Source organism: Stegostoma tigrinum, chromosome 5 (assembly GCF_030684315.1).
Source record: "Stegostoma tigrinum isolate sSteTig4 chromosome 5, sSteTig4.hap1, whole genome shotgun sequence".
Classification (NCBI taxonomy): Eukaryota; Metazoa; Chordata; class Chondrichthyes; order Orectolobiformes; family Stegostomatidae; genus Stegostoma; species Stegostoma tigrinum.
The window spans coordinates 128,166,238-128,191,534 of NC_081358.1; the positions used below are offsets into that span (position 1 = coordinate 128,166,238).

Here is a 25,297-nt window from a genome sequence, read left to right on the forward strand (position 1 = left end):
CAAAAGGGCACTAGTGAAATTGATGGGTATTTACTACAACTCATAGTCTTCATTAGACTTTAATTCTGTACCTTTTGATTTCTGATTCCACAATCTCATGCCATGGGATTCAAACCCTAGACCTAGAATATCATTAGCAACAGTACTTCTACACATGCCAACAACTTATTTTGGAAATTTATATAATGCTTACCAATAAATATTTGAATAAAGTGACTGACGGAAAAACAGATTCTTTTATTTATGCACCATTCCCTTTGTTGAAAATAAGTTTGATTTATTTCTGACAATAATGCAGAAAGGAAGATAAATAATCATAAAATATCAACAAATGTTATATTTGCTTTACACACAATGCATTTTTCATGAGTATCTAACGCAACAGCCACTGCCAGAAAAGAAAACTGATGCAAATCCAAATAAATGTATGCCTGATATCTTACACATTTTTCCCTTTATGTCTCTCTCCTCCTTCAGACTTCTTGAAATGTAGCTCTTTGAATAACCTTCTGGTGAATAAGACCATAAATATGGGGACGGGTCTTTCGGCCCTTGACCCCCCTCCACCGTTCAATATGATTGTGGCCAATCTGATACCCCTCATATTCAATTTCCTGTGTTTTCCCCCGTAATCCTTGAGTCCCCTACTGGTCAATCTTTTTTGTTTCCTTCCATGGTTTGGCCTCCACATTTTTCTTTTAAGCCCTAAGAAATTCTCTTCCTCAGAAATCATTGGTTCTTGTGTCATTTAAATTATTCAAGGCATGAGGTGTATAAGTTTTTGATAGACAAGGGCGTCAAGGGTTGTAGGATGGAGTTAAGACCACAACAGATACCACAATTCATGAGCTTTTGGTGGAGCAGACTCAAAGAACCAAATAGGCTACATCTGCTCCTATTTCTCTATGAAACACCATGGGTTGATTTCCTAACTGGTAGAATTTCACCCTAGTCATTGAAGCAGAGTGAATATAATTTGTTTCAGTTCTTGGAATGTAGGTGTCTCTGTCACGAGGCAAACATTTATTGCGCAACCCTAAGTGTCAGTCACATTGCTGTGGTTCTGGAGTCACATGTGGGCTAGACCAGGTAAGAATGGCAGATTACTTTCCCTAAAGAACATTAGTGGACCAGGTGGGTTTTTACAACATGGTCACCATTAGGCTGGCTTTTTAATCCAAATTTTTAATGAATTCAAATTTCACCATTTGCAATCATGGACTTCAGACCCATGTCCCAATTCTAGATTATTAGTCCAGTAACACTATGCCACCACCTCCCCGAAGCCTGTCACTTTCCTGCTATGTACACACCCGATAGCCTGGTTCACAACAGTGAAGTTTAAAAACTGGTATAGATTGTGGGTTGCTGATGCTTTACCCAAGATAATTTCTATCTCTAATAAAATAATTCACAATTTTATCACTGACCTGCATTGTTTAATTCCCCCATCAACCCTTTCCAATTGACTGTTCTGAAATCAATTAGTATTTTTAACCAACTTGATCAGACATGTCACGGCACACCTCGACATCAGGTGGCCTTTAACCTGGGTCTCCCAGGCCAGATGTAGGGACACTGTCACTACAGTTGTCCAATACAGCTGTCTTCTTTATCACACAGGGTTCACTACTTGTTTGGAGACAGGCAGTGAATAAAAGAGAAATGAATAATGTACACACAATTACATCATACACAAGCAATGCGCAGTTGTTTATAAAGGAATTCATCATTATGATATTACAAATTAAAGCAATTTTCAGCTATATTCTAGTACTTATAATCAAGTTCCCTTCAAGAACAGCAATAGGCAAATATGACGATGTTCTGTTTAATAAATCCATGTTGGCAAGGTCTGAACATATCACTTGTGCCAAGTGCAGACACTGAATGCTGGAATAACCAAAGAGGCAGTCAGCTGATGTCAATGAAAAGTGCAATATCTGGAACATATTCCAGTAACACAGACTCAAACTCACAATAAACTAAACTTTAGGATGCAAAATAGCCCATCCATCAAGTGATTCTTCTCTGGTTACACAAAGGAAATTTTATGGATTTTCATCTTGTATTTCTGTATTGTTCCTGTCATCAAACTCTTCCATTGTGGGGGCTAAGTGGCACAACACAAGTGGCTCATAATTTTTTGAATTTTCTACTGAGACAGGATTAAATGCAGGAAATATTGGTTTGCGGAATTTTGTTTTAAAGGAGTGAATATGAGTCCCTCGGTTGATATTGTAGAAAGACAAGCGCCCTTCTTCATAATCTACAAATATTCCCAATCGTTCACAGTTGTGGTCCCTGCTGTTCAGATCAAGCAAAATGGATTCATCAGCATGAAGAGCATAATATTCCTTGTCAACCATCTGGATGGACCAGGAATATTTGTTCTTTCCCAGGATTGTTTCTTTACCTTTTCCTTTCCTGGCAATGGAGCTGTAGGCAACACCAATATTCCACCCATCCTTGTTCTTCACTTTGACCTCCCAGTAGTGTTTGCCTGATGAGAAGCTCTCATTTGCCAGAACATTGAACGAACACTCAAACCGTGCAGAATTGCTTTGGACACTAGTGGGTATGGGATTGTATTGCACAGAACGGAAGTCACTTGACAAAGTCAGATTCTTGTGTGCTGTGTTCTCATCAAAAGTAATATTGCTTGAATCTGTAACATTAAAAAAGATACTATTACTAAAATCTGAAATTTTACTGAAACTTGAAAAGGAACATAGTAGATGGGATATAATGCCTAAAAATGTTGATATCCACTTTGACAGGGAAAACAGAAAGGAGATTATTTCTTAATTGGTGAAAAATTATGAGGTGTTAATGTGCAAAGATACACGGGGATCCTTATTCTAACTCATTGAAAGCTAACATGCAGTTTCAACAAACAATTGGGAAAGCAAATGGTACATTTTTATTGCAAGAGGATTTGAGTACAGGAGTAAAGAAGTCTTGCTGTAATTGTTTCCAATCTTGATGAGATCATTCCTGTCATGTTGTCTACAGTTTTGGTCTCCTTGCTTAAGGAAGAATATTCTTGTAATAGAGGAAGTGCAACAAGTGTTCACCAGACCAATAAAAATTGAAAGAATCACAGATGCTGTAAACTGGGAACAAAAACAGAAGTTGCTGGAAGCTCAGCAGTTCTGGAAGCATCTGCGAAAAAAAAATCAGAGTTAATGTTTAGGGTCTAGTGACCCTTTCTCAGAAGGAACCGAAACATTAACTCTGATTTTTTTCTTCACAGATGCTGCCCAGACCTGCTGAGCTTACACCCAGCAACTTCTGTTTTTGTTCACCTGACTGATTCCTGACATGGCAGGAAAGATTTAGGAAACCAGGCATGTATTCACTAGAGTTTAGAAGAATGAGGCACACTGTCTTGAAACATTCAAAGTTCTTACATGACTCTACCAGATAGATGCTGAGAGGATGCTTCCTTTTGGTCAGGGGTTTTAGAATCAGGGACACAATCCCAGGTTAAGAGGTGGGCAATTTAAGACTGAGTTGCGGTGGAATTTCTTCATTCAGAGGATAGAACATAGAACATAGACCATTACAGCACAGTACAGGCTGTTCGGCCCTCGATGTTGTGCCGACCTGTCATACCGATCTCAAGCCCATCTAACCTACACTATTCCATGTACGTCCATATGCTTATCCAATGACGACTTATATGTACCTAAAGTTGGCGAATCTACTACCGTTGCAGGCAAAGCGTTCCATTCCCTTACTACTCTCTGAGTAAAGAAACTACCTCTGACATCTGTCCTATATCTTTCACCCCTCAATTTAAAGCTATGCCCCCTCATGCTCGCCATCACTATCCTAGGAAAAAGGCTCTCCCTATCCACCCTATCTAACCCTCTGATTATTTCATATGTTTCAATTAAGTCACCTCTCAACCTTCTTCTCTCTAATGAAGACAGCCTCAAGTCCCTCAGCCTTTCCTTGTAAGACCTTCCCTCCATACCAGGCAACATCCTAGTAAATCTCCTCTGCACCCTTTCCAAAGCTTCCACATCCTTCTTATAATGCGGTGACCAGAACTGGACACAATACTCCAAGTGCGGCCGCACCAGAGTTTTGTACAGCTACAGCATAACCTCTTGGTTCTGGAACTCGATCCCTCTATTAATAGAAGCTAAAACACTGTATGCCTTCTTAACAGCCCTGTCAACCTGGGTGGCAACTTTCAAGGATCTGTGTACATGGACACCGAGATCTCTCTGCTCATCTACACTACTAAGAATCTTACCATTAGCCCTGTACTTTGCCTTCTGGTTACTCCTACCAATGTGCATCACCTCACAGGATGGTGAATGTTGGAAATTCTCTACTCGAGAGGGCTATGGAAACTCAGTCATTGAACATATTTGAAAAGAGACTGACAGATTTCTAAATATTGAAGCTATCAAGGGACATGGGGACAGTGTGAAAAATGGTGTTAAGGTAAATTATCAGCCAACATCTAGTTGAATGGTGGTACTATAGGCTGAGGAGCTGAATAGCCAATACTCATGTGCCAGTTTTCTATGGCTATGGTTACTAACTGTACATTGCTGACTATGTTGAAGTTTGAATCAATATTGACAATGAAGCTTTGAATACGTAATTACACTGCATGGCATTCTTGATCATGGCTGTGATATGGTAGTGTAGTGGTTATGACCAATGTTCCCTCTAAGCTGTGTGCATGCAGCTGTGCCAAATGTCTGAGCATGGTAATCAGCATTTGTTTTTATTCATTCACAGGACGTGGACATCAATGTCCACCTCTAATTAGCCGAAAGCAGTTGACAGACAACCATATTGCTGTTGGTCTGGAGTCACATGCAGGCCAGGCTGGGTAAGGATGGTAGATTTTTTTTTGTAAGGACCATAAGTGAACCAGATGGGTTTTTCCAACAATTGGCAATGGTTTCATGGATATCGTTTGACTCTTGATCCAGATTTCCTTTTTATTGATTTCAAATTCTGGCCTGGCGGAATTTGATCCTGGATCCCCGAACACTAACTAGATTTCTGGATTAATAGTCTAGTGATAATATCACTAGCAATAGTTTCCCCTGCCAATTCCATTCACAGCATTGATCTCCATTTCTGAAAGTTGCTGCCATGCACAGACCTAAAAGGTCACCGCACAAGGGAAAAATGACTCAGAATGCCAATGATGACACAGGACTAATATTCAGTCATAAATCGCTTGGACCACTGCTCCAACCTTCCAAGAACTTCAAGTTCCTCTAATTCTGGCCTTTTCCCCATTCCTGGATATAATTACTCTTGAACCAAGACTGTAATGAGGTCAGGAGCTGAGTGGCCCTGGCGGAACCCAAACTGGGCGTCAGTGAGCAGGTTATTGTTGAGCAGGTGTTGTTTGATAGCACCATCAATGAAAACTTCCATCATTTTACTGATGATCAAAGGAGACTGTTTGGCCAATAATTGGTCAAGTTGTATTGACCTGTTTTTTTGTGCACTGTACATACCTGGGCAACTTTCTATACTGTGAAGCGGATGGTTGTGTTGCTGTACGAGAACAGCTTGGCTAGGGGTTACAGCAAGTTCTGGAACACAAGTGTTCAGTGCTATTGCTGGTATTTTGTCAGGGTTCACAGCCTATTCAGTATCCAATGCCTCCAATCATCAATTAATATCATGTGGAGTGAATTGAATTGGCTGAAGATTTTTTTTTACTGATTCATGAGACGAAGGCCTTGCTGGTCAGGCTGGTATCATTGCCCATTCTCCGTTGCCCAGAGGGTAACCACTTTGCTGTGTGTCTGGAGTCACACATAGACCAGACCAGGTAAGAATGGCAGTTTCCTTCCTTAAAGAACATTCGTGAACCAGATTTTTTTTCTAACAATCAGCAATGGCTTCATGATCATCATTGACTTATATTTCCAGATTTTTATTGAATTCAAATTCCACCATCTGCCATAGCGGTATTCAAACCCAGGTCCCCAGAACATTGCCTGGCTCTCTGGATTAACAGTCCAGCGATAATACCACTAGGCCATCACATCCCATTGTCCCCGCATCACTGGCCTCTGTGATGCTGAGGACCTGTGGAGGAAGCCAAGATGGATCATCTACTCAACACTTCTGGCTACAAATGTTTCAGACTTACCTTTTGCACTGAAGTGCTGGTCTCATCCAGCACATAGCTAGTCTCAATGGGGATATTTGTGACGACCTGTCCTACAGTACATTGTTTAATTGTCCACCACCATTCACAACTGGATGTGGCAGGACTGCATAGCTTAGATCTGATTCATTAGTTGTAAAATCCCTTAGCTCCATCTATCATTTACTGCTTATGCTCTTTGGCAGGCAAGTAATCCTGTTTTGTAGCTCCACCAGGGTGACCCCTCATTTTTAAGTGTACACAGTGCTGCTCCTGGCATGCCCTCCTGCATTCTTCATTGAACTAGAGTTGATCCCCTGGTTTGATGTAATGCTAGAGTGGAGGATATGCAAAGCCATGAGGTTGCAAATTGTTTTATAGAACATAGAACCATACAGCGCAGAACAGGCCCTTCGGCCCTTGATGTTGCGCCGACCTGTGAACTAATCTAAGCCCATCCCCCTACACTATCCCATCATCATCCATATGCTTATCCAAGGACTGTTTAAATGCCCCTAATGTGGCTGAGTTAACTACATTGGCAGGCAGGGCATCCCACGCCCTTACCACTCTCTGTGTAAAGAGCCTGCCTCTGACAGCTCTTAAATCTATCACGCCTCACTTTGCAGCTATGCCCCCTTGTACAAATGTTGGAGTAAGGTTCTGCTGCTAATGGCCCAGTTGGTACCCAGTCTTGTGTTGTTAGATCCCACTTAAAATGGTGTTAGTGCCCCACAAAATGATGGGGGGTACTCCCAATGTAGGTGTGACTTCATTTCCACAAAGACTGAGCAGTAGTAGCTCCTGCTGAAACTGTCATGGACAGGTACATCTGCAGCAGGCAGATTGATGAGTCAAGGACATTTATCTCACTTGTTGGTTCCCTGAATGGAGACCATGTCTGACAGCAACCTCCTTTAGGACTTGACCAGCTTGATCAGTAAAATTGCTTTCAAACCACTCTTGGTGATGGACCTTGAAGACTACTATAGTTTTACATATTAAACTACTATACTAATCCAATTTCTCGTCATTTTTGGCTCAATTCGAGGGAGACAGCAATATAGTGGTAATGTCATGAGACTTGTGATCATGAGGCCCAGAGCAGCAGGTGGAATTTAAATTCAGTGAATAAATCTTATACTCATAGATAGTCTCAGTGTTGGTGAACACAATACTGTCATTGACTTTTGTAAAAGTTCACCTAGTCCACTGAGGTCCTTTTAAGGGAAAGAAATCTGGTGTCCTTACCTGGTTTGGTCAATATGTAACTCCAGACCCACACTGACTCTTCTCTGCCCTCCAAAAATACCTAGAAAGACACTCAAGGGCAATCAATCAGTAACAAAGTCTGAGATAACAAAGTGTGGAGCTGGATGAACACAGCAGGCCAAGCAGCATCTCAGGAGCACAAAAGCTGACGTTTCGGGCCTAGACCCTTCATCATCTAGGCCCGAAACGTCAGCTTTTGTGCTCCTGAGATGCTGCTTGGCCTGCTGTGTTCATCCAGCCTCACATTTTATTATCTTGGAATCTCCAGCATCTGCAGTTCCCATTATCTCAGTAACAAAGTCTGGCCTTGTCACTTATGTCCCATGAGAGAATAAATACAAGTTTGCACCAGATGAAGTTCTGAAACTGAATGCTTTATTTGCAAAATTTTTGAGACAGCGCCAGAAAAAACAAATCTATTGCAGAGTTGCATCGTCCAATTGTTTCACTAACATTGCCAACTAACTTACTATTGCCACTTGCCCTGGGACACAATGTGACCCCAGGCCCACAATATTTGGCTGATTTTACATGTTGGGAATTGAACTCATGGCTTCTGGTGTGCTAGTTCAACCCCATACCACTAACATGTCTTCAGGAAGGTCTCAAATCCCAAAGGATATGATTTGAAATTAGGCAAATTACAATCAAGAAAGGAAGTCAAAGGTTAAAAAGTTGTAGACTGAGTTACCAAGAATTGAAATAAACTTAGTTCAAGGATTCAAGGACTAATTAAATGTTTCTGGAAGGAGGGAACATGTATATGGAAAATCAGGTCAGAGGGACTAACATTGTCTTATTGCTAAAGAAATCATTCATCAAAGATACTCTTCCCTCTATTGACCACCAGTGACAAAGGTAAGAGCAGAGCCTTTGCTTGTAGGCTTTTACAATATGCCTATAGCATTATCTCACAGAATACAAACAAAAACCAGAATAGGGAATGAGAATTTTCTTCACGTGCATAATTTATGCTATGAATGAAGAAACCTGGGTCTATTTGTCGATGAAAGAACTATTTTCTCACAGCTTACAATGTTACTAACCCACTCCTCATGCCCCACACTCACATTGCCACATTCGTGGAAGCAGTTTCTTCACAGCCTGGTGCAGCTCCTCAACAGAACGCACCAGTGATTTCAGTCTCCCATTCTCTGCTGGCATTTCTCTACCAATTGATCTTTGCAAATCTTCAAAAGCTTCCAGGCTAAAGAGTGTTAAAATAATGTGGAGATAGTGCACCTTTACAAGTTTGAATATTTGCAAGAATACAACTGAATTTCTTTATTAAAATATATAACTATAAATCTTTTTAGATCTCAAGCCCTACTTAGAAACCCAGACTCATAACCCATGCTACTGTTCCAGTGAAGTAGCAAGAAGCACTGTATTGTTAAACATGCCAGTTTTTTGGTGAGATGGCTATGATCTCATCTGATGGTCATAATGGATAAGTCTGATTTCAGATTAAATCTGGATTGATGGACCATAATAATAAAGTGTGAAGCTGGATGAACACAGCAGGCTAAGCAGCATCTCAGGACCACAAAAGCTGACGTTTCAGGCCTCGACCCTTCATCAGAGAGGGGGATGGGGAGAGGGTTTTGAAATAAATAGGGAGAGAGGGGGAGGCGGACCGAAGATGGAGAAAAAAGAAGATAGGTGGAGAGTAGAGTATAGGTGGAGAGGTAGGGAGGGGATAGGTCAGTCCAGGGAAGACAAACAGGTCAAGGAGGTGGGATAAGGTTAGTAGGTTGGAAATGGAGCTGCGGCTTGGGGTGGGAGGAAGGGATGGGTGAGAGGAAGAACAGGTTAGGGAGGCAGAGACAGGCTGGGCTGGTTTTGGGATGCAGTGGGGGGAAGGGAAGAGCTGGGCTGGTTGTGTGGTGCAGTGGGGGGAGGGGACGAACTGGGCTGGTTTTGGGATGCGGTGGGGCAAGGGGAGATTTTGGAGCTTGTGAAGTCCACATTGATACCATTGGGCTTCAGGGTTCCCAAGCGGAATATGAGTTGCTGTTCCTGCAACCTTTGGGTGGCATCCTTGTGGCACTGCAGGAGGCCCATAATGGACATGTCATCTGAAGAATGGGAGGGGGAGTTAAAATGGTTCACGACTGGGAGGTGCAGTTGTTTATTGCGAACCGAGCGGAGGTATTTCTGCAAAGCGGTCCCCAAGTCCCCACTTGGTTTCCCCAATGTAGAGGAAGCCACACCGGGTACAATGGATGCAGTATACCACATTGGCGGATGTGCAGGTGAACCTCTGCTTAATGTGGAAAGTCATCTTGGGGCCTGGGATGGGGGTGAGGGAGGAGGTGTGGGGGCAAGTGTAGCATTTCCTGCGGTTGCAGGGGAAGGTGCCGGATGTGGTGGGGTTGGAGGGCAGTGTGGAGTGAACAAGGGAGTCACGGAGAGAGTGGTCTCTCCGGAAGGCAGACAAGGGTGGGGACGGAAAAATGTCTTGGGTGGTGGGGTCGGATTGTAGATGGCGGAAGTGTCGGAGGATGATGCGTTGTATCCGGAGGTTGGTAGGGTGGTGTGTGAGAATGAGGGGGATCCTCTGGGGGCAGTAGTGGCGGGGGCAGGGTGTGAGGGATGTGTTGCAGGAAATGCGGGAGACGCAGTCAAGGGCGTTCTCGACCACTGCGCGGGCAAAGTTGCGGTCCTTAAAGAACTTGGACATGTGGGATGTGCGGGAGTGGAATGCCTCATCCTGGGAGCAGATGCAGTGGAGGCGGAGGAATTGGGAATAGGGGATGGAATTTTTGCAGGAGGGTGGGTGAGAGGAGGTGTATTCTAGGTAGCTATGGGAGTTGGTGGGCTTGAAATGGACATCAGTTTCTAGCTGGTTACCTGAGATGGAGACTGAGAGGTCCAATGTAGTGTTTGTCACAGTTTTTGCAAGGTATTGTGACAAACACTACATTGGACAAACAGGCAGAAAGCTAGCCACCAGGATACATGAACATCAACTAGCCACAAAACAACATGACCCACTATCACTAGTATCCTTACATACAGATGAGGAAGGACACCACTCTGGGACAACACATCCATCCTAGGACAAACCAAACAGAGACATGCACGAGAATTCCTAGGAGCATGGCATTCCAACTGGAACTCCATCAACAAACACATCGATTTGGAGCCAATCTACCATCCTCTGAGAAAAAGAACAGGAAATGACATCACCAATACAAGAAATGACATCACCAACCCAAGGAAACCTAAACAGATAAATAGAAAGCAGGACGTAACACCAGCACTTCATCGGAGGCTCACTGATGATGTTACCTAGAATGGTGACGAAACGTCTGAAAACTAACCTTGCAGCTCAGCGAGCAAACTCACATCCAGAACCTCAACCTGAACTACAAATCTTCTCAAAACTTGCTATGGGAAATCTTCCTTGTTCTCTTCCAACCTTTGTCAGCAAGATATAATGGCAATCTGCTGACCATGATTCGACCCATATTAAAGATTAGAGGCCAGAGGACAATCTTTCTTTCTCCCAGAGGCTGTAGCAATCTGGAATTCACTGCCTGAATGGATTGTAGAGTCACCACATTTAAAAATTACTTTGGTGCCTATTTGAAACATAATGACCTACAAGTGTGCAGAGGAGGCCTCTCCAGTTGATGTGCTTGGTTCCTTCACCTGTAGAGTAAACATTCATGATTTCTATCATGCATCTGTCTGGCTTTTTTGCCATCCACATGTCCAGAAATTGGATTATGGACTTCTATCCATCTTGACTTTTTCCCCAAATTTTCAACTTGCCACAGAAGTACAAATTTGACATTGCAGATCAATTGTGTATAAAGATCACCAAACTATAATACTTATTGATACTTATTGAAATCAGTATTAACTGGGTGGTACAGTTGCAACACCAATTTTACACACAGCAGAACGTTGAAAATGGACTTCATTGCAAACAGTCCTCCAGGCAGATTATTAAATCATTAAAAAAATGTGATTCTCACCGTGTCTTCCAACTCATGACTTCCTGTAATACAAAGGAATAGATAAATTAATTACACACTCATCCAGCACCAGTGAGACATTGAATATAATGCCAAAACCAATGTATCTGATCCTTTGCTGTCCTGGGAGTGTTTGATTGGGACAGTGGAGAGGAAGCTTCACTCTGCATCTTATTCTGTGTTGATTCTGTCCTGAGAATGTTTGATGGGGACAGTGCAGAGGGAATTTTACACTGTATCTAACCCCATGCTGTACCTGGGAGGATTTGATGAGAACAGTGTAGAGACATCTTTTTAGATTCATAGAATTTTTATTGCATGATAAAGAGGCCCTTCAGTAATCGTGTCAATGACAGTCATCAAACATTTATCTATTCGAACTGATTTTCCAGTACTTAACCCATAGCCTTGTATGGTCTGGCATCTCAAGCGTTTATTCAAATATTTCTTGTGTCTCAAGGGTTCCTATCTTTACCATCCTTTCAAGCAGTGAATTCCAGATACCAACCACCTCTGGAAGAAGATAAAAGTGTGGAGCTGGATGAACACAGCAGGCCAAGCAGCATCTCAGGAGTACAAAAGCTAACGTTTCCGGCCTAGACCCTTCATCAGAGAGGGGGATGGGGAGAGGGAACTGAAATAAATAGGGAGAGAGGGGGAGGCAGACCGAAGATGGAGAGAAAAGAAGATAGGTAGAGAGGAGAGTATAGGTGAGGAGGTGGGGAGAGGATAGGTCAGTCCAGGGAAGACGGACAGGTCAAGGAGGCGGGATGAGGTGATAGGTAGGAATTGGAGGTGTGGCTTGAGGTGGGAGGAAGGGATGGGCGAGAGGAAGAACAGGTTAGGGAAGCGGAGACAGGTTGGGCTGGTTTTGGGATGCAGTGGGGGGAGGGGTCGAGCTGGGCTGCTTTTGTGATGCAGTTGGGGGAGGGGAAGAACTGGGCTGGTTTTGGGATGCAGTGGGGGTAGGGGAGATTTTGAAGCTTGTGAAGTCCACATTGATACCATTGAGCTACAGGGTTCCCAAGCGGAATATGAGTTGCTGTTGTTGCAACCTTCGGGTGGCATCATTGTGGCACTGCAGGAGGCCCATGATGGACATGTCATCTGAGGAATGGGAATGGGAGTTAAAATGGTTCGCAACTGGGAGGTGCAGTTGTTTGTTGCGAACTGAGCGGAGGTGTTCTGCAATGCGGTCCCCAAGCCTCCACTTAGTTTCCCCAATGTAGAGGTAGCCACACCGGGTACAATGAATATAATATACCACATTGGCAGGTGTGCAGGTGAACCTCTGCTTCATATGGAATGTCATCTTGGGGCCTGGGATAGGGGTGAGGGAGGTGGTGTGGGGGCAAATTTAGCACTTCTTGCAGTTGCAGGGGAAGGTGCCGGGTGTGGTGGGGTTGGAGGGGAGTGTGGAGTGGACAAGAGAGTCGCGGAGAGAGTGGTCTCTCCGGAAGGTTGACAAGGGTGGGGATGGAAAAATGTCTTGGGTCGTGGGGTCGGATTGTAGATGGCGGAAGTGTCAGAGAATGATGCGTTGTATCCAGAGGTTGGTGGGGTGATATGTGAGAACGAGGGGGATCCTCTGGGGGCGGTTGTGGCGGGGGTGGGGTGTGAGGGATGTGTCGCGGGAAATGCAGGAGACGCGGGCAAGGGCGTTCTCGACCACTGCGCGGGGAAATTTGCGGTCCTGGAAGAATGTGGACATCTGGGATGTACGGGAGTGGAATGCCTCGTCCTGGGAGCAGATGCGGCGGAGGCGGAGGAATTGGGAATAGGGGATGGAATTTTTGCAGGAGGGTGGTTGGGAGGAGGTGTATTCTAGATAGCTGTGGGAGTCAGTGGGCTTGAAATGGACATCAGTTTCTAGCTGGTTACCTGAGATGGAGACTGAGAGGACCAGGAAGGTGAGGGATGTGTTGGAGATGGCCCAGGTGAACTTGAGTTTGGGGTGGAAGGTGCTGGTGAAGTGGATGAACTGTTCGAGCTCCTCTGGGGAGCAAGAGGCGCCGCCGATACAGTCATCAATGTAACGGAGGAAGAGGTGGGGTTTGGGGCCTGTGTAGGTGCGGAAGAGGGACTGTTCCACGTAACCTACAAAGAGGCAGGCATAGCTGGGGCCCATGGCCACCCCCTTTGTCTGTAGGAAGTGGGAGGAATCGAAAGAGAAGTTGTTGAGTGTGAGGACGAGTTTGGCTAGGCGGATGAGGGTGTCGATGGAGGGGGATTGGTCAGGCCTGTGGGACAGGAAGAAGCGGTGGGCCTTGAGGCCATCTGCATGAGGAATACCAGTGTATAGGCACTGGACGTCCATGATGAAAATGAGGTGTTGGGTGCCAGGGAATTGGAAGTCCTGGAGGAGGTGGAGGGTGTGGGTGGTGTCACGGATGTAGGTAGGGAGTTCCTGGACCAAAGGGAAGAAAATGGAGTCCAGATAGGTGGAGATGAGTTCGGTGGAGCAGGAACAGGCTGAGACAGTGGGTCGACCAGGGCAGGCAGGTTTGTGGATTTTGGGAAGGAGATAGAAACAGGCTGTGCGGGGTTGGGGAACAATGAGGTTGGAGGCTGTGGGTGGGAGGTCCCCTGAGGTGATGAGGTCATGGATGGCGTTGGAGATGATGGTTTGGTGCTCGGGGGTGGGGTCATGATCAAGGGGGCGGTAGGAGGAGGTTTCGGAGAGTTGGCGTTTGGCCTCGGCAATGTAGAGGTCAGTGCGCCATACTACCATTGCGCCTCCCTTGTCTGTGGGTCCGATGGTGAGGTTGGGGTTGGAGCGGAGGGCAGCCCGTTCTGCGGGGAAGAGGCTGGAGTGGGTGAGAGGGGTGGAGAGGTTGAGGCGGTTATGTCTCAACGGCAGTTGGAGATGAAGAGGTCGAAGGAGGGTAGGAGGCCTGGGGGTGGTGTCCAGGAAGAGGACTTGTGTTGGAAGTGGGCAAAGGGGTCTGTGGAGGGAGGGTTAGACTCCCGGTTAAAGAAGTAAGCGTGGAGGCAAAGGCGGCGGAACAGCTGCTCGATGTCCAAACATGACTGGTATTCGTTGATGTGTGGTTGTAGGGGGACAAAGGTGAGCCCCTTGCTTAGGACTGACCGTTCATCCTCAGTCAGTGGGAGGTCTGGTGGGATGGTGAAGATTCGGCAGGGTTCAGTGTGGCTGTCTTCTCTGGGGTTGCTGGCTGAGGAGGTTGTGGGCGAGTGATGTGGTCGTCAGCTGTGGGCGGGGTTCCGTCGGCTGTGGGCGGGATTCCGTCGGCGTCGGCTGTGGGCGGGATTCCGTCGGCGTCGGCTGTGGGCGGGGTTCCGTCAGCGTCAGTTGTGGGCAGGACAAAGTGGGCAGCAGCAGCAGCGGTGAGGGTGATTTGTTTGGTATTAGTTCTGGAAGTGGAGGCGGTGACTGCAGCAGTGGTCGCGTTCGCGGTCCCGGAAGTGGTGTGCCCGGCGGTGGCAGATGTGACGTCATCGGTGGGGTCACCGGCCGTGTCATCATGGTCAATGGCAGCGGGTGCATGGTGGGGGAGGGGCAGGGACAGGCTCGGGATTTGGGAGGTGCAGGAATCCTTCTTAAGGTGGCAGGAGCCAGTGAGTTTGTTGTACTTACGATTTTTGGAGTCCAGTAAATCTGAGTAGAACTGGGTGCATATTCCGCTTGGGAACCCTGCAGCCCAATGGTGTCAATGTGGACTTCACAAGCTTCAAAATCTCCCCTTCTCGCACTGCATCCCAAAACCAGCCCAGCTCATCCTCGCCCCCCACTGCATCACTAAACCAGCCCAGCTCGTCCCCGCCTCTCTAACCTGTTCTTCCTCTCACCCATCCCTTCCTCCCACCTCAAGCCGCACCTCCATTTCCTACCTACTAACCTCATCCCGCCTCCTTGACTTGTCCGTCTTCCCTGGAATGACCTATCCCCTCCCTACCTCCCCACCTATACTCTCCTCTCCACCTATCTTCTTTTCTCTACATCTTCGGTCCGCCTCCCGCTCTCTCCCTATTTATTCCAGAACCCTCTCCCCATCCCCCTCTCTGATGAAAGGTCTAGGCCCGAAACGTCAGCTTTTGTGCTCCTGAGATGCTGCTTGGCCTGCTGTGTTCATCCAGCTTCACACTTTATTATCTAGAACTGGGCGTTCAGTCTGTGGATCCTGCAGAGGATAAAAAAAACAGGAGAGATCCTTTAGAGGTCCTCAGTTATTGTACTCCTGAGATGCTGCTTGGCCTTCTGTGTTCATCCAGCTCCACACTTTGTTATCTTGGATTCTCCAGCATCTGCAGTTCCCATTATCACCTCTGGATGAAATTTCTTTTCTTCTAAACTCCTCTAAAACTCTAAAATAAATGCTGTTCATATTCACGTGCTGGAGTAATTGATGATGACAGTGTAGACGGCTCTTTACTCTGTCTCTTAACCCCATGCTGTCCCTGTTCTGGGAGACTTTGATGGGGACAGTGTTGAGGAAGGGTTACGTTCAGTTTAAAAAAATAGAGAGAGCTTTACACTGGATCTAACACCATGCTGTCACTGTCCTGGGAGTATTTGGTGAGGACAATGTCAAGGGAGCTCTACTTTGAGTTCCAAAGTAAGGAGATCTTTCCTTTCAGATTAAAAGAGAAGAATGAACTTTGCTCTGTTTCTAACCCTGTTCTACCTGTCCTTGAAGTGCTTGATAACAACATTCCTGAAGCAAAACGTGTTCAATTTCCACTGCTATATATGCCCCTCTGGTGAGCATAAAACTTAAACTATAAGATGTATCTGTGATAAGTATTATATATAAAAGATTTTTAGTGGTTTCCCAAAGCCTGTCCATCATCTAGAAGTTACAAATCAAGATTGTGATGGAATAAGAACAAGGGAACAAAGAAAATTACAGCACAGGAACAGATCATTCAGCCCTCTAAGTCCGTGCTGATCCAGATCTATCTAAACCTGTTGCCTATTTTCCAAGGATCTGTATCCCTCTGCTCCCTGCCTATTCTTGTATCTGTCCAAATACATCTTAAATGATGCTATCTTGCCAGCCTCTACCACCTTCGCTGGCAACACATTCCAGGCACCCACTACCCTCAGCGTAAAGTATTTTCCACGCACATCTCCCTTAAACTTTTCTCCTCTTACCTTGAAATCATGACCCCTAGTAATTGAGTCCCCCACTCTGGGAAAAAGCTTCTTGCTATCCACCCTGTCTATACCCCTCATGATTTTGTAGACCTCAATCAGGTCCATCCTCAACCTCTGTCTTTCTAATGTAAATAATCTTAATCTACTCAACCTCTCTTCATAGCTAGCACCCTCCATACCAGGAAACATCCTGGTGAATCTCTTCTGCACCCTCTCCAAAGCATCCACATCCTTTTGATAATGTGGCGACTAGAACTGTACGTAGTATTCCAAATGTGGTCGAACTAAAGTCCTAAACAACTGAAACATGACCTGCCAACTCTTGTACTCAATACCCTGTCCGATGAATGAAAATGCTATATGCCTTCTTGACCACTCTATTGACCTGCGTTGCCACCTTCAGGGTACAATGGACCTGAATACCCAAATCTCTCTGTGCATCAATTTTCCCCAGGGCTTTTCCATTTACCGTGTAGCTCACTCCTGAATTGGATGTTCCAAAATGCATTACCTCACATTTACCTGGATTGAACTCCATCTGTCATTTCTCTGCCCAACTCTCCAATCTATCAATATTCTGCTGCATTCTCCGACAGTCCCCCTCACTATCTGCTGCTCCACCAATCTTCGTGTCAGCTGCAAACTTGCTAATCAGACCACCTACACCTTCCTCCAGATCATTTATGTATATCACAAAGAGCAGTGGTCCCAACACAGATCCCCTGTGGAACACCACCGGTCACAGGTCTCCAATTTGAGAAACTCTCTTCCACTACTACTCTCTGTTTCCTGTTGCCCAGCCAGTTCTCTATCCATCTAGCTAGTACACCCTGGACCCCATGTGACTTCACTTTCTCCATCAGCCCATAATGGGAACCTTCTCAAACGCCTTACTGAAGTCCATGTATATGACATCTATAACCCTTCCCTCATCTATCAAATTTGCCACTTCCTCAAAGAATTCTATCAAATCGGTAAGACATGACCTTCCCTGCACAAAACCATGCTGCCTATCACTAATAAGCCCATTTTCTTCCAAATGTAAATAGATCCTATCCCTCAGTATCTTCTCCAGCAGCTCCCCCACCACTGACATTAGACTCACTGATCTGTAATTACCTGGATTATCCTTATTACCCTTCTTAAATAAGGGGACAACGTTAGCAATTCTTCAGTTCTCCGGGACCTCACCAGTGCCCAACAATGCTGCAAAGATATCTGTTAAGGCCCCAGCTATTTCCTCTCTCGATTCTCTCAGTAACTTGGGATAGATCCCATCAGGACCTGGGTACTTGTCTACCCTAATGCCTTTTAGAATACCCAACACTTCACTCCTCCTTATGCTGACTTGACCGAGAGTAATCAAACATCTTTCCCGGAGCAGCCACCCAGGTGGACAGAGTTGTTAGGATGGTGTGTTAGCTTTCATTAATAGAGGGATTGAGTTCAAGAGCATGAAGTTATTCTCCAGCTATACACAAGCCTGGTTTGGCCACATCTGGAGTATTGCGTCCAGTTCTGGTCGCCTCATTACAGGAATGATGTGGAAGCGTTGGAAAAGGTGCAGAGGAGATTTACCAGCACGTTGCCTGGAATGGAGGGAAGGTCTTATAAGGAGATGTTGAGAACTAGAGCTTTTCTCTTTAGAACGACGAAGGATGAGAGGTGACTTGATAGAGGTGTACAAAATGATCAGAGGTATAGTTAGAGTAGACAGCCAGAGACTTTTCCCTCGGGTGGAGGTAGCTATTACAAGGGGCATTGTTTTAAAGTGGAAGGAGGTAGATACAGGGGAGATGTCAGAGGTAGGTTCTTTATTCAGAGAGTGGTCGGGGCGTGAAATTCATTGCCAGAGTGGGTAGTAGAGTCAGCCTCATTAGGGGCATTTAAGCGGCTATTAAATAGGCATATGGATGATCATATAAGGTAGGGGTGGAGGTTAGATAGACCTTAGGTTTAGGGTAAAAGTTTGGCACAACACTGTGGGCCAAAAGGGCCTGTACTATGCTGTACAGTTCTGTGTTCTATGTTCTAACCTCAACATCCATCATGTCCCTCTCCTCGGTGAATACCGACGTAAAGTACTCATTAAGAATCTGACTCATTTTCTCTGACTCCTTGCATAACTTCCCTCCTTTGTCCTTGAGTGGGCCAACCCTTTCTCTAGTTACCCTCTTGCTCCTTATGTACGAATAAAAGGCTTTGGGATTTTTCTTAACCCTGTTTGCTAAAGATATTTCATGACCCTTTTTAGCCTCTTAATTCCTCGTTTCAGATTAGTCCTACTTTCCTGATATTCTTCCAAAGCTTTGTCTGTTTTCAGTCGCCTAGACCTTATGTATGCTTCCTTTCTCCTCTTTGCTAGTCTCACAATTTCACTTGTCATCCCTGGTTGCCTAATCTTGCCCTTTCTATCCCTCATTTTCACGGGGACATGTCTGTCTTGCACTCTAATCACCCTCTCTTTTAAAGCCTCCCCACATTTCACTGGGGATGTTTTGCGGTAAGGATAAATTATACAAGAGGGACGGATTGCACCTTAATAGGTGGGGTACCAGCATTCTGGCAGGCAGTTTTGCCACTGCAACGCAGGTGTGTTTAAACTAAGTAGTGGGGGGGAGGGGACATACTGGAAATGTAAGAAGCAAGTTAAAGGGAAAGTGAAAATAAGAGAAGTTAGGAAAGACAACAGAAGCAACCGAGCAGAAAACTCAAGAAGGGTTCATACAGAATGGTCAGGTGAAATAGGGATTGATAAGAAGGGTGAGGGGAGTAACAAATTAAAAATGTTATATATGAATGCACGAAGCATAAGAAATAAGGTGGATGAGCTTGAGGCTCAGTTGGAAATTGGCAGGTACGATGTTGTGGGGATAACTGAGATGTGGCTTCAAGTGGACAGGGCCTGGGAAATGAATACTCAAGGCTATACGAGCTATCGAAAGGACAAATAGATGGGCAGAGGGGGTGGGGTGGCCCTGTTGGTGAGGAGTGATATTCAGTCCCTTGCGAGGGGGGACATAGAATCAGGCGATGTAGAGTCAGTATGGATAGAGCTGAGGAATTCTAAGGGTAGAAAGACCATAATGGGAGTTATCTACAGGCCCCCAAACAGTAGGATGTAGGGCCTAAGTTGAATCAGGAATTGAAATTGGCCTGTTGCAAAGTTATTACTACAGTTGTTATGGGGGATTCCAACATGCGGGTAGACTGGGAGAATCAGGATGGTACTGGACCCTAAGAAAGGGAGTTTGTGAAGTGCCTCTGAGATGGATTCTTGGAACAGCTGCTACTGGAGCCTACCAGGGAGGAGGCAATTCTGGATCTGGTGTTGTGCAATGAACCGGATTTGATCAGGGACCTCAAAGTAAAGGAGCCATTAGGAGGTAGTGACCATAATATGATAAGTTTTAATCTGCCATTTGAGAGGGAGAAGGGACAATCGGAAGTGTCAGTATTGCAGTTGAACAAAGGGAACTGTGGAGCTATGAGGGAGGAGCTGGCCAAAGTTCAATGGTTCAATACCCTATCAGGGATGGCAGTGGAACAACAATGGCAGGTATTTCTGGATAATATGCAGAAGGAGCAGGATCAGTTCATTCCAAAGAGGAAGAACGATCCTAAGGGGAGGCAGGGGTGGCCATGGCTGATGAGAGAAGTTAGGGACTGTATAAAGATAAAAAAAGAAGTATAACATAGCAAAGTTGAGCGGGAAGCCGGAGGACTGGGAAAGCTTTAAAGAGCAACAGAGGATAACTAAAAAGGCAATTGTGGAGAAAAAATGAGGTTCGAAGACACACTGGCCAAAAATATAAAGGAGGATAGTAAAAGCTTTTTTAGGTATGCGAAAAAAAATGGTGAAGACTAAAATTGGGCCCTTGAAGTCAGAAAAAGGTGAATTTATGGGGAACAGGGAAATGGCAGAAAAGTTGAATAGGTACTTTGGATCTGTCTTCACTAGGGAAGACACAAGCAATCTCCCAGATGTTATAGTGACTGAAGGACCTAGGCTAATGGATGAACTGAAGGGAATTTATATTGGGCAGGAAATGGTGTTGGATAGATTATTAGGTCTGAAGGCTGATAAATCCCCAGGACCTGATGGTCTGCATCCCAGGGTACTTAAGGAGGGGGCTCTAGAAATCATGGACGTGTTGGTAATTATTTTCCAATGTTCTATAGATTCAGGATCAGTTCCTGAGCATTGGAGGATAGCTAATGTTGTCTCACTTTTCAAGAAAGGAGGGAGAGAGAAAACAGGGAATTATAGACCGGTTAGCCTGACGTCAGTGGTGGGAAAGATGCTGGAGTCAATTATAAATGATGAAATTACAAATCATTTGGATAGCAGTAACAGGATAGGTCAGAGTCAGCTTGGATTTACGAAGGGGAAATCATGCTTGACTAATCTTCTGGAATTTTTTGAGGATGTAACTATAAAGGTGGACAAGGGAGAGCCAGTGGATGTAGTGTACCTGGACTTTCAGAAAGCCTTTGATAAAGTCCCACATGGGAGATTAGTGAGCAAAATTAGGGCACATGGTATTGGGGGCAAAATACTGGCTTGGACTGAAAATTGGCTGTCTGACAGGAGGCAAAGAGTAGTGATAAATGAGTCCCTTTCGGAATGGCAGGCAGTGACCAGTGGGGTTCCACAAGGTTTGGTGCTGGGACTGCAGCTATTTACAATATACGTTAATGATATAGATGAAGGCATTAGAAGTAATATTAGCAAATTTGCTGATGACACAAAGCTGGGTGGCAGGGTGAAATGTGAGGAAGATGTTATGAGAATACAGGGTGACTTGTACAGTCTAGATGAGTGGACGGATGCATGGCAGATGCAGTTTAATGTGAATAAATAAGTGGCTATCCACTTTGGTGGCAAGAACAGGAAGGCAGATTACTATCTAAATGGAGTCAAGTTAGGTAAAGGGGAAGTACAATGAGATCTGGGTGTTCTTGCACATCAGTCAATGAAAGCAAGCATGCAGGTACAGCAGGCAGTGAAGAAAGCTAATGGCATGCTGGCCTTCATAACAAGAGGAATTGAGTATAGGAGCAAAGAGGTCCTTCTGCAGCTGTACAGGGCCCTCATGAGACTGCACCTGGAGTATTGTGTGTGGTTTTGGTCTCCAAATTTGAGGAAGGACATTCTGGCTATTGACGGAGTGCAGCGTAGGTTCACGAGGTCAATTCTCAGAATGGCGGGACTATCATATGTTGAAAGATTGGAGCGACTGGGCTTGTATACACTTGAGTTTAGGAGGATGAGAGGGTATCTGATTGAGACGTATAAGATTATTCAGGGATTGGACAATCTGGAGGCAGGAAGTATGTTTCCGTTGATGGGGGAGTCCAGAACCAGAGGACACAGTTTAAAAATAAGAGGTAGACCATTTAGAACGGAGTTGAGGGGAAACTTCTTCACCCAGAGAGTGGTGGATATATGGAATGCTCTGCCCCCGAAGGCAGTGGAGGCCAACTCTCTGGATACTTTCAAGAAAGAGATAGATAGAGCTCTTAAAGATAGTGGAATCAAGGGTTATGGGGATAAGGCAGGAACAGGATACTGATTGTGGATGATCAGCCATGATCATAATGAATGGTGGTGCTGGCTCGAAGGGCCGAATGGCCTACTCCTGCACCTATTGTCTATTGTCTATATGTGTGGATTTACCTTGAAACAGCTGCTCCCAATCCACATTCCCCAGCTCCTGTCAAATCTTGCTATAGTTGGCCTTCCCCCAATTTAGTACTCTTCCTTTAGGACCACTCTCATCTTTGTCTGTAAGTATTCTAAAACTTACAGAATTGTGATCACTGTTCCCAAAGTAATCCCCTACTGAAACTTCAACCCTCTGGCCGGGCTCATTCCCCAACACCAGGTCCAGTATGGCCCCTTCCCGAGTTGGACTATTCACATACTGCTCCATAAAACCCTCCTTACAAATTCTGCTCCATCTAAACCCCTAACACTAAGTGAATCCCAGTCAATGTTGGGAAAATTAAAATCTTCCATTACCATCACCCTGTTGTTCCTACATCTTTCCACAATTTATCTACATATTTGTACCTCTATCTCATCCTCGCTGTTGGGCGGCCTGTAGTACACCCCCAACATTGTCACCGCACCCATCCTATTTCTGAGCTCTGCCCATATTGCCTCACTGCTCCAGTCCTCCATAGTGCCATCCTTCAGCACAGCTGTGATATCCTCTTTGATGCAACTCCTTCATCCCTTTTACCTCCCACTCTATCCTGCCTGAAGCATCTATATCCTAGGATATTTTGTTGCCAATCTTGCCGTTCCCTCAACCAAGTCTCAGTAATAGCTATAACATCATACTCCCAGGTACTAATCCAAACCCTAAGTTCATCTGCCTTACCTATTACGCTTCTCACATTAAAACAAATGCACTTCACACCACCTGTCCCTCTGCTTCATCATCTGCTCTCTAACTACTCTTCCCCATAATCACACTGACTTCATTATCTAATTCCTTACAGGCTCTAGTTACTACCTCCTTACTGTCCACTAACCTCCTCTTTTGGTTCCCATTCCCCCTGCCACATTAGTTTAAACCCTCCCCAACAGCATTAGCAAAAGCACCCCCTAGGACATTGGTTCCAGTCCTGCCCAGGTGTAGACTGTGTGAGTTGTAAAAGTCCCACCTCCCCCAGAATACTCCTCATTTGCCTGGATGGGTGGAGTTCCTTTAAGGCGCAAGTATCTAAAGTGTGAAGTGAATCAAACATGACAACCTTATCCACTAGTGTTGCCACTTTCACGGAGCTATGGACTTGCACCCCAAGATCCCTCTATTTATCAATGCTCCTAAGGGTCTTACCATTTACCGTGCACTTTCATTTTGCATTTGACCTTCCAAAATTCTCACCTTACACTTGTCCAGGTAAAACTTCATCTGCCATTCCTACATCCAACTTTCCAGCTGATCCAAATATCCAACTGTATTTTTGAAAAAAACTTCTTCACTATCCAGAACTCCAACACTTTTGTGTCAACTGTAGACTTAATCATCAGATTACCGACATTTTCATCCATACTATATATCTACTAGTCACAGATCTCCAGTCTGAAAAACTCCCCTCCATAATTACTCTCTGTCTTCTACGGCCAAGCAAATTTTGTATCCAGTTTACTGACTCATGTGATCCCATGTAATTTAATCTTCTGGACCAGCCTACCATGAGAGTCCTTGTCAAATAACATCCACTACCCTATACTCATCAATTATCTTTGCCATTTCGTCAAAACTTCAATCAAATTTGTGAGACAAGACCACCCTCACACAAAGCCATGCTGACTATCCCTAATAAGTCCACATTCTTTTCCAAATATGAGTAAATCCTGTCCCTAAGAATCTTCTCCAAAAATTTCCTACCACTGATGTGCTCACTGGCCTATAATTTCCTGGATTATCCCTATTGCCCTTATTAAACAAAGGAACAACACTGGCTATTCTCCATTCTCTGGAACCACATTTGTGGCAAGATACAAAGACCTCAGTCAAGACCCCAGAAATCTCCTCCCTTGCCTCGGTCAATATCCTGGGATGGATGCTATCAGGCCCTGGAACTTAACTATCATCATATATTTTTAGGACACAACACTTCTTAACATTGACATGACCCAGAATATCAACATACTACTCCCTAATCTTACCATCATCCGTATTCTTGGTGAATACTGATGCAAAGTACTCATTAAGAACCTCACCCACTTTCTCTGGCTCCATGAATAAATTCCATCTTTTGTCCTTGGGTGAACCTACCCTTTCCCTAACTGCCCTCTTGCTTCTGATATACATATAAAATACCTTAGGGTTCTTTTTAATCCTCGACTAGGACATTTCATGACCCTTCCAGCCCTCCTAAATCCTTGTTCAAGTTCTTTCCTGTTTCCTTTATGTTCATCAATGGCCCTGTCTGAATACAGTTTTTTTAAAAAATGCATCCTTTTTCTTTTTGACTAATCTTTCATTATCTCTTGCTACTCAGGGTTCCCGAATCTTGCCATCTTTATCTATTGTCGTACAGGAACAAGCTGGTCCTGAACTCTTTAAAAGAACCCCACATGTTTGATGTGGATTTACCACCAAATAGCCACCCCCAATCTAATTTCTCCAGGTCATGCCAAATACTTTTGTAATTAACTTTCTTCCAAGTTAGCACTTTCACCTGAGAACCAGTCTTATCTTTATCCATAACTATCTTAAAACTTATTGAATTATGATCACTGTTCCAAAAACACTCTATCTCTGTTTACAAATTTGCTAATGACACCACTGGAGTGGTTCGGATTTCAAACAACGATAAGATAGAGTACAGGAAAGAGCTTAGTGGCACGCTGTAAAATAACAATCTCTCCCTTAATGTCAGCAAAATGAAGGAGGTGGTCATTGACTTCAGGATGCGGCATGGCGGGCCCCTGTCTGTATCAATGGTGCTGAGGTGGAGATGGTCAAGAGCTTCAATTCCTAGGAGTAAAAATCACAAATAATTCGTCCTGGTCCAACCACATCAATACTACAGTCAAGAAAGCACGCCAATGCATCTACGTCCCCAGAAGGCGAAGGAAATTCAACATATCCACAATGACCTTCATATATTGTTGCAGCTGTACAGGGACTTGGTGAGACCACACCTGGAATATTGTGCATACTTTTGGTCTCCTTTTCTGAGGAAGGACGCTCTTGCTCTCAAGGAAGAGCAACAAAAGTTTACTACACTGATTCTGGGGATGGTGGGTGTGCC

At 44.8% G+C, this 25,297-nt stretch overlaps 1 protein-coding gene across 3 annotated transcripts in view; it reads right to left on the reverse strand.

Moving 5' to 3' along the window:
• Positions 1-265: 265 nt before the first annotated feature.
• Positions 266-25,297, reverse strand: part of LOC125451755 (E3 ubiquitin-protein ligase TRIM21-like) — a 38,556-nt gene continuing 13,524 nt past the window's right edge. For all 3 annotated transcript variants that reach the window (XM_059646386.1, XM_059646387.1, XM_059646385.1), the window contains 3 exons: positions 11,401-11,423; positions 8,485-8,621; positions 266-2,668 (listed from right to left, as the gene is read on the reverse strand). In XM_059646386.1, the coding sequence (XP_059502369.1) occupies positions 2,052-2,668; positions 8,485-8,621; positions 11,401-11,423 (777 nt within the window). In that variant the 3' untranslated portion in view covers positions 266-2,051. The remainder of the gene's footprint in view (positions 2,669-8,484; positions 8,622-11,400; positions 11,424-25,297) is intronic.